This window comes from Engraulis encrasicolus, chromosome 6 (genome assembly GCF_034702125.1).
Source record: "Engraulis encrasicolus isolate BLACKSEA-1 chromosome 6, IST_EnEncr_1.0, whole genome shotgun sequence".
Classification (NCBI taxonomy): Eukaryota; Metazoa; Chordata; class Actinopteri; order Clupeiformes; family Engraulidae; genus Engraulis; species Engraulis encrasicolus.
Genome location: NC_085862.1, coordinates 44,726,964 through 44,736,963, shown reverse-complemented (window position 1 = coordinate 44,736,963; position 10,000 = coordinate 44,726,964). Strand labels below are relative to the sequence as shown.

Below are 10,000 nucleotides of genomic sequence, written 5' to 3'. Positions count from 1 at the left end.
GGAGGGGGGCCTTTGAAAGCAAAACTGGACCTGGGCTAGCTCTAATTACACTCATTAGCCGTCCGCTGCCTTTCGCGCTGCGCTTCAGCAAGCTGAAGTTTTGGGCCAGAGTTTTGAACGCGATGACCACACTTTTGACTTCTGGATACCTGGAGGCAAAGGTGCAATTACGCAATGTTAAGTATAACATCTTCGGGTTTAGAGGACTCGAGAAATAATTAATACCCCTGTTTCGTCAGGGCAGATTAATTTTTCATCGGGTCGTGAATAATGAATCGTTATTGGATTAATGTTGAGGTGTTGGCCACCTATCTCCCGTGTTTGCCATTCCGCGGAGGTTTTTATTGAATACATTATAAGAAATTAATTTATTTTTATAGTGCGAGGAAAGGGTAAAAACACATTGCACGTGATTGCCCAGAGAAATGCCCAGAGCCCTTTGATCCAGCAGATATTTAACCATATATTTTTCCATTCTCATGGGGTTTTATTCGTGTATATCCAAAGGCAGAATGGGACACGTGAACATGAACATACTCTGGCTGACGTTATCTCTCGTGAGTTATCAAAGCTTATCATGTTCTCTCTGTGAGCCCTGTTAGCCCGAGCCAGGCCAGGTAAGATGATGCCATGAGGGTTTCTGTATAGGGCTCATTAGCACGTGTAGTCAGTGAAGCGGGAATGCCTCACTACACGCAACGCTAGGCGACACAGCTGACGGCCTGCTTGGCCTGCCTTCTTGGCCCTCCTCCTTATTCCTCTTCCTTGTTTTGCAGTGCGTGTGGTAATTAGGGAGATGGCTTTCCTGAAGACCCGGGACGAGGACGAAACCGCAAACCTCATCTGGAATGACTCGGCGGTCCAACACGAAAAAATTGCTGAGCTCAGGAACTACCAGGTACTAGCAGAAGAACACACATCAATAAACAACCCCCTCCCCCCCACCGCACCCATGCTGCACGGCACAGTGCTGAACACAAAACACGATTGTTTACATCCCGTCAACATGACTGCCTGCCAAAAAAAGTCTACCTGTTTACATGCTGTCACAGCAAAATAGTCAAAGAGCAATGTCTGTGTGGCCTGTCTTGGTAAGAACACCAAAAGCATATTACTTTATACACCAGACGTGGGCAAACTCAGGCCCGGGGGCCACATGCGGGCCGCTTGGCCATTTCATGCGGCCCGCTCGGCCATTTCATGCGGCCCTCAGAGCCTTTCCCAGAAAAAAATGCAGACTCGCATGGTCACTCATTCTTCAATGCGCTACCTAAAACAAGGGTCTTGGAAACCTAAGATTACTAAAGTCTACATCTAGATACAATTAGCAGGAATGGCATAACTTACAATGGTGTATTTATGCTGCCGTACACCAATTCTTATTATTGGCACGGGCAGGTTGCATACGACATCCGGCCCTTTGGTCAACTTTCTAAACCCAATGTGGCCCTTGAGCCAAAATAATTGCCCACCCCTGGTATACACCGTCAAAACAATATTGCGATCTCAGCTCGCTAGACACACAGTGTTATTCGTTCTATGCCTGTGCAGTATAGTGACAGGCCCTGGTTGCGCCATCAAAGAAGATAGACTCTCTCCATAGCTTAGCTCAGGCTCTGTATTGGCTGTACTGGGCGGCTTAGTAGCTGGAGGCTGAGATCGCTGTTTTCCTCATCTGGCCATGATTAACGGCTGGGCAGGATCAAGTGTGAAACGCTAAGTCATGCGAGGTGAACCGGAGGAGCCGAGTGAGGACGCCGCTCACACACACAGTGGCCCCCGAGACAAAGGGGAGATGAGCCTCACGATCTATCGTGACCAATGACGTATATCGTGACAGCATCATCACCCCCCCAACACACACACACACACACACACACACACACACACACACACACACACACACACACACACACACACACACACACACACACATACACACACACACACACACACACACACACACACTCCTACGCCACTCCATCCATCCAGTCCCGTCTCTTAAAGCTCTGACCCTGACACATTATCCGCCTCACTGGGCAGCGAGCGACTGAATATACCAAACACGAGGAAAAAAAGAGGGAGAGACAGAGCACAGAGGAGTGAGAGAGTGAGATGGAAAGCACAGAATAATAATAGAGAGGGAGCGAGAGAGAGTGATAATTAGAAGAAAACAGGAAAAAAAACCTGCTGAAACACTGTCTGTGTCTGTCTGTGTATGCACATACTGTACATAGGGTTTGAGTGAGAGAGAAAGAGTGGAAGAGCAAGATGGAGAATTGTTGAAATAGGTACTGTTTGTGTGTGTGAGAGAGAGAGAGAGAGAGAGAGAGAGAGAGAGAGAGAGAGAGAGAGAGAGAGAGAGAGAGAGAGATAAAGTGTAAAAGAGAGTAGTATAAATGTGTCCCACAGTCAGCTACCTCTCTGACAACAAATGTTGTCATCATGCACCTTTGAACAGACAGACCTTAAAAATGGAAGGGGACCTTGAATGGCAGAACTCTGTCTGTCTGTCTGTCTGTCTGTCTGCCTGTGTGTCCCTGTGTGTGTGTGTGTGTGTGTGTGTGTGTGTGTGTGTGTGTGTGTGTGTGTGTGTGTGTGTGTGTCGTATGTGTGTGTGTTTATGTGTGTGTGTGTGTGTGTGTGTGTGTGTGTGTGTGTGTGTGTGTGTGTGTGTGTGTGTGTGTGTGTATGTGTGTGTGTGTGTGTTTACGTGCATGTGTGCGTGCATGTGTGTGTGTGTGTATGTGTGTGTTTACGTGCATGTTTGCGTGCATGTGTGTGTGTGTGTGTTTACGTGCACGTGTCTGTGTGCGTGCGTGTGTATTTTCAGCCGCACGGCAGTATAAATCTGGATGCATTTAGTTTTCCCTCAGACAGCCAGCCTTGACCTTCTCAGTAACATGGACAGCGCTGGCCATCCGTCTTCCTCATGGGCGATGTAATTACACTAGGCAGCAACAATCGATGAAATCATCTCACGGCCAAAGCTGCATGTTTGTTTGCTACTACAGTACTGTCTTGTGTCTCACAGGGGAAGATAGTAGACTTTTTTTTATTTTTCTTTGCAACATGGGACTATTTTTTTGTCATCTTTTTCTTTTTTTTTTTTTTTAAATCACAGATGAATTGTTTTTAGTAGAGTGTCTTGTAGTGATGTATATCAATTGCCTTTAAAAAGTCCATTCATGAATCTTTAATGTAACCACCCTTGTGTTATTTTGAATTCCTTTCACATTTTTGCTAAATGTTTTTTTTCTTCTCCCCCCCTCACTTGCCATTTTACCTCCCTTTTTGTCTTGTGTTCAGGAAGTTTGCTGTCAAGCCACAGTTCTTAGCAGTCTAATTAACTGCACTGTTCTACCTCATTTGGCCAAAGCATACAGAAAGGCGTTCTGTCTCTCTCTCTCTCTCTCTCTCTCTCTCTCTCTCTCTCTCTCTCTCTCTCTCTCTCTCTCTCTCTCTCTCTCTCGTTTTTTTCTCTTTCCTCCCAGCATTCAATGCAATTCATTCATCTGTCACTGCTTACAATTGCCGGGTCCCTGATGCAGAACCAATTACGGTACCTTGGTACCCAGGAGTCTGGATTGATCCTCCTTTTTCTTGTTTTAATTTAAAGCGATGTGGTCAACTAAATAAGGGTCAGCGAAGGTCCCACAATCACCTTTTGTTTTGAGTCCATAATTGGGCATAAATGTCAGAACATTGTAATCTCACCTCCAGGTCCCCCCCCACCCCCCTCTTTAATGTTTCGCCTCTTTTTTTTCTTCTTCTCTCGTAACACGAAGGTGAGTTGTGAGCCTGTGGCTGGCCCTCCCTCCCCAACTTTGTTATATTTCTGTTTTTATTACACAGAGAATCAACCATTTCCCGGGTATGGGGGAAATCTGCCGGAAAGACTGCTTGGCAAGAAACATGTCCAAGTGAGTATGCGCTTACGCAGGATTAAACCGAATGTGATTTAGATTTAAAGCTAGGAGGATATTGCCTTACCTGTTGTTGACCACCTGACTACCCAAACCATCTGGGATCGCTTTATCATGTCCCACCTCATTAGCTTAACATCTTTTTCTCTTTCTTTCTCTCTCTCTCTCTCCCTCCCCTCCACATCCTTCTCTCTCTCTCTCTCCTCTTTCTGTTCTTTCTCTCTCTCTTTCTCCCTCCTTCTCCTCTTCTTTTTCTGTTCTCCCCTTGCCATCTCTCCCTCTTCCTCTCTCTCGCTCTCTCGCTCTCTCACACACTCTCTCCTCTTTCTGTTCTCCTTTCCACATTTCTCTCTCTCTCTCTCTCTCTCTCTCTCTCTCTCTCTCTCTTTCTCTCTCTCTCTCTCTCTCTCTTTCTCTCTTTCTCTCTTTCTTTCTCACTCTTTTTGTCTGTCTGCCACCCCCCCCCTCTCTCTCTCTTTTCTTCTACCCCACCCCTCCACTTTCTCCTTACGTGCAGAATGATTAAATTCCAGCCTCAGGAGTACAGCTTCGTCCCCAAGACCTGGATCTTCCCGGCCGAGTACACCCAGTTCCAGACCTACGTCAAGGAGCTGCGGAGGAAGCGCAAGAATAAGACCTTCATCGTCAAGCCAGCCAACGGCGCCATGGGTCACGGGTAGGTTAGAGTACTGTAGCGTCAGAGTCAGCGTTAGCACAGGAGACCCTACCTACAGCCAGCCGTCCACTTGGCCCCCGCAACGCTGGCACACACCTGACCGCAGGCCCGCATATTGCCTCTGGTGTCAGAGACAAGGCCTGTCATACGCTATGGGGAAGTGTGTGTGTGTGTGTGTGTGTGTGTGTGTGTGTGTGTGTGTGTGTGTGTGTGTGTGTGTGTGTGTGTGTGTGTGTGTGTGTGTGTGAGAGAGAGAGAGAGAGAGAGAGAGAGAGAGAGAGAAGAGAGAGAGAGAGAGAGAGAGAGAGAGAGAGAGAGAGAGAGAGAGAGAGAGAGAGAGAGAGAGAGAGAGAGAGAGAGAGAGAGAAAGAAAGTGTGTGTGCAAGTGAGTGTGAGTATGTGTGTCTTGGTGTTTGAGGGGGGGCTTCCAAGTGGAGAAATTCTGGCACCAGACAAAAGCGATCCCTGTCTCCGAGCTCGTTTTCATTCATCCCCCCACTCCATCCCTCTCTCCCCTGTTTCTTTTCATCCACCCACAAGGGCAGCCATAGCAGGTAGTCCTCATGTCCCCTCAGGAGACGCACATGATTATTGAGTCACCTTATGCAGTACCATGGAGACCTGGACTGACTATAAATAGCGCTCGCTGTTCTGCACCATTTTGTTGTTTGGTGGTGGTGTTGTTGTCACGTTTACTGGCTCTCTAAACTGTGTCTGGCCAGCCACACCTCAACCACAGCATGGTTAAACCCTAGTTTACATCACTGTGCCAGAATTTCAAGTTTTCAGACATAGCCCCCCCCAGGACCGCCCTCAAGCTTTTAAAACTGGTTGGTACTGTTGTCAGAAAATTCTTTGTGGCACTCAAGGTGTCTGGCCAACCATCCCTCGCCACAGCATGGTTAAGCCATAGTAAACACCACAACGCCAGATTTCAAGTCTTCAGACATAGCCCCCAGCACCACCCTCCAGCTACTAAAACTGTTTATTCATGGTGTATTTGATTATGCCTTCCAAAGACATCGTTGAGGGACCGTGAAAGTTGCAAGGCCAAACTTTGGTTCTCAGAGAGCATTAAAATTAAACATAGTTTGTTGGATTTAGTTTTGATGAGGGAACAACAGCCTTGGTCTGGGTTGTAATTCAGTTAGGCACCAATAGATGGAAGTATTGTCATAGAAAAAAAGAGCGACAGAGATGGGGCTTTGTCCTCTCACATGTGCCTCAGACGCACCGTACCAGCACGCTTCTTATGGTTTAGAGAAGAAGCCCTAAATGTATTAGAAATGAAAAAAAAGTTTAGCAAAGGCTAAATTATTTTCGATACATTAAGAGAGTGCGAGATGATGAGTTTAGCCCTGGCCAGTCGGTGGAGGAGGAGGAGGAGGAGGATGTCGGGAGATTCGATTTGAGAGACGGCACAGTGTGATGCAGGAAATTAAGTTAAAGCCCCCTCCGTAATTCATTTTCAGTCTGAAAACTAAATGAAGTTATTGTTTGTGTCTGAACCGAAGCTTGTTAAAAAGTGTCAAGCTTAAATACAAAACCCCCCATCGGTGGCACATTAAAGCCGGCTGGCAGACTGGGTTTTGATTACCTGACATCAGCCCTCATCAATCATGTCGTCTAATTCACCGCTGCTGCTGCTAACGCTACCTACAAACAATTTCAGCCTTTTCCTGTCCATATCGGAGGCACTCCATATTTATGCTGTTTTTTTTCTTCTCCTGTTTTTCCCTCCCTCCCTTTCTTCCTTCCTTCCTCCCTATCTGAGTTTCATTGTCTGCCGTTGATCCAGTCAGTCAGTCACCGCCGGACAGACGGGAAAAAAAAAGAAAAAATATTCCAGGCTGACAATTTTTAAGCAATGTGTTCAGAGAATAACATGACAACAACGTTAGAGAATGGCTCCTGCCCCAGACCTCGCGAGGGAATCTATTTTTCGTTGGAGTTGGCCGCTGCTCTGCTGCATTTGGCAGAGAAGGCGCACTCTTGTTATCAGCACACAGACATCACTTTGGGCTTTTTTTTGTTGAAAAATATTGTAATCATACTCACACAAGGGCACGAAGGTGGAGGCACTTTGCAGACAGGAAAAAGGTTTTTTGCTCTTAGAAAAAAATAAAAATAAAAAAAGAAACAGTAAACACAGAAAACAGTTTCTTCATTGTGCTCCCTTCACAGTGGGTAGACTTTTGCTTGAAACTGCTGTCACAGTTGAACATTAAGCATTTTCTGTTCTGCGTGATTGTGTGTGTGTGCATGTGAATACACTGAGAAGCAGTAAAAGCAGATAATTGAGCTCCCATTTAATGGCTGTTACCCTCAAAATTAGGTTGCATATATTAACAGTCACCTAATTGTTTCCCAGCAAAATGTAGAGCTCGTATTAACTAGCACAGCTGCGGAGTGAGCTGAATGCAAAGTACATTTTTACTCCGAGTCGAAGGTTTATTTCCCACTGGACACTCTCCATAGTTGTTGATTTATTTTAGTAATTATATTCATTTTATAGTTATTTATGGTTATATATCTAAAGTATGTACGATCCGCTTCAATAACTTTTTTTTTTTCGTGAGGGGCGGTTCACCTCGGGCCGGAATAGAACCCGGGTCCCCAGCGTAACAGTTCAGTGCCTAAGCCTTTTGAGCCATATGCCTGGAACGTACTCCAATAACAAACACTTTTAATGACCCAAATGTTCTGCTTTTCTTGTTTGTCCTCAGGATCTCCTTGATCCGCAACTGCGAGAAGCTTCCGAGCCAGGACCACTTCATCGTGCAGGAGTACCTGGAGAAACCCTTCCTGATGGAGGGCTTCAAGTTCGACCTGCGCATCTACATCCTGGTCACCTCCTGCGACCCGCTCAGGATCTTCCTCTACAACGACGGCCTGGTGCGCATGGGCACCGAGAAGTACCACTCGCCCAACGAGGGCAACCTGGTGAGCCCCACAAGACAGACAGACAGACAGACAGAGGGTCCATTTCAATCTAGTACTTTGCGTCCTCTACTTTTGCCTGTGCTCTCATGCTTTGCTGACGCCCTGCCACTATGGAGAGTTGGTAAAGTTTCCCCACTGTCAGCCTAGGCAGAGCAACTTTTAGGGAGCACATCCCGATTGCAAATGAGAGAATGACCTTTGAATTGTGCTGTTCCGAGATATTGAATACAACTTCTATTGTCATTGACGTACTGCCTTGAATTACAAGGCCGCAAGAAAAAGGATAGGACGGGACGTACCGTATACTAGACTAAGTTGGACCCAGACAGACCGACAGACAAAAAAGACTGACCAACTGTCCGTGAGACCAACAGACAGACTGGCAGACAGGCCAACAGGCTGACTAGCAGACATGCGGCCAGCCAGCTGTGCTATACAGCTGTCTTATGAAATATTAAGAGGTGCTTAAGTCCCCAGGGGTCTGCGTCAGATACAAGGCCTGTCCTACAGTAGCTCCTTGGTATGTTATCAAGTCATCAGAGGACCCCTGGACACGGCTGGGCGCCACTCTGTGGTACTGGGACTCAGTGGAGGTTACTCCATTATGTTTTGTTTTGATTTTTGGTTTTCTTTTTTTGTAAGATATTTTTGGGTCTTTTTGACTTTATTTATGATAGTACAGTGCAGATGGTGACCGGAAACGAGTTGGGAGAGAGAGACGGGGAAGGGTCGGCAAAGGACCCGGGCCAGAATCGAACCCGGGTGGGCCGCGCAGTATACGAGTGCCCTACCGTTAGCGCCACGGCAGGGCCGATTTTTGGTTTTCTTAGCATTCTTTTTTTTTAAATCGTTTTTTTTTGTGTTGATCTCCACAATGTTGTTGTTGTTGTTGTTGTTGTTGTGTGTGTGTGTGTGTGTGTGTGTGTGTGTGTGTGTGTGTGTGTGTGTGTGTGTGTGTGTGTGTGTGTGTGTGTGTGTGTGTGTGTGTGTGTTGTGTGTGCGGGTGGGTAGAGATATCATCTGCACATCATAGATCATTAATTAAAGCATTAAATGGTCATTAATTAATGGATTCAACAGTTATTAATCACTCACGTTTTTTTTCCTCCCTCACAGAGCCAACTGTACATGCACCTGACAAATTACTCTGTCAACAAACACAATGAAAACTTTGAGAGGGATGAAACCATAGACAAGGGAAGCAAAAGATCTGTCGCCTGGTTTTCTGAGTATCTCCGGTCCAACGACTATGACGTCGCCAAGTTCTGGAACGATGTATCCGTAAGTGAATGAATCAACACTTTTTCTTGCTAGTAGTGATTAAAAAAATAAAAAAATAATATATACAGTGCCCTCCATAATTATTGGCACCCCTGGTTGAGATGTGTTTTTTAGCTTCCAATTATTTTATTTTTTTTCTAAATAATATGGGACCTTAATGGAAAAAAAGAGAAAAATCCAACCTTCAATACAAGTGCATTTATTCAGTGGGGAAAAAATCCCACATAAAGAAATAATTATTTGACATCAAATAATGTGTGTCACAATTATTAGCACCCCTGGTGTTAATATTTTGTACAACCCCCTTTTGCCAACAAAACAGCACCTAATCTTCTCCTATAATGTTTCACAAGATGGGAAAAGACAGAAAGAGGGATCTTCAGCCATTCCTCTTTGCAGAATCTCTCTAAATCATCCAGAGACCTGGGTCCTCTCCTCTGTACTCTCCTCTTCAGCTCACCCCACAGGTTCTCAATGGGGTTGAGGTCAGGGGACTGAGATGGCCATGGGAGGAGCTTGATTTTGTGTCTGGTGAACCATTTCTGTGTAGATTTGGCCATATGTTTAGGGTCATTGTCTTGCTGAAAGACCCAGTGACGACCCAGCTTCAGCTTTCGGGCAGAGGGCAACAGATTTTGATTTAAAATGTCCTGGTATTTCAAAGCATTCATGATGCCATGCACCCTAACAAGGTTCCCAGGGCCTTTGGAAGCGAAACAGCCCCACAGCATCACTGACCCACCCCCATACTTCACAGTGGGTATGAGGTGCTTTTCAGCATGCGCATCTTTCGTGGTACGCCAGACCCACTTAGAGTGTTTGTTGCCAAAAAGCTCAATCTTGGTCTCATCTGACCAAAGCACACGGGTCCCAGTTGAAGCCCCAATACCGCTTGGCAAACTCCAGACGCTTGCGTTTATGATTGTGAGTGAGGAAAGGTTTTCTCCGTGCATGCCTCCCAAACAGCTTGTTGGCGTGTAGACAGCGCCTGATGGTTGATTTGGAGACTTTGTGACCCCAGGATGCTACCATTTGTTGTAATTCTGTAACAGTGAGCTTTGGAGATCTTTTGATTTCTCTTACCATCCTCCTCACTGTGCGTGGTGGCAAAATAAACTTGGGTCCTCGTCCAGGCTTGTTTACCACTGTTCCAGTTGTTTTGAACTTCTTAATT

The 10,000-nt window shown here is 46.0% G+C and overlaps 1 protein-coding gene across 1 annotated transcript in view; it reads left to right on the top strand.

Annotated features, from left to right (window-relative positions):
* ttll7 (tubulin tyrosine ligase-like family, member 7) overlaps positions 1-10,000 on the top strand; it is a 91,056-nt gene that overhangs the window by 19,112 nt on the left and 61,944 nt on the right. The window contains exons 4-8 of the mRNA XM_063201729.1: positions 777-898; positions 3,856-3,923; positions 4,444-4,602; positions 7,329-7,545; positions 8,662-8,826. Of these exons, the coding sequence (XP_063057799.1) occupies positions 777-898; positions 3,856-3,923; positions 4,444-4,602; positions 7,329-7,545; positions 8,662-8,826 (731 nt within the window). The remainder of the gene's footprint in view (positions 1-776; positions 899-3,855; positions 3,924-4,443; positions 4,603-7,328; positions 7,546-8,661; positions 8,827-10,000) is intronic.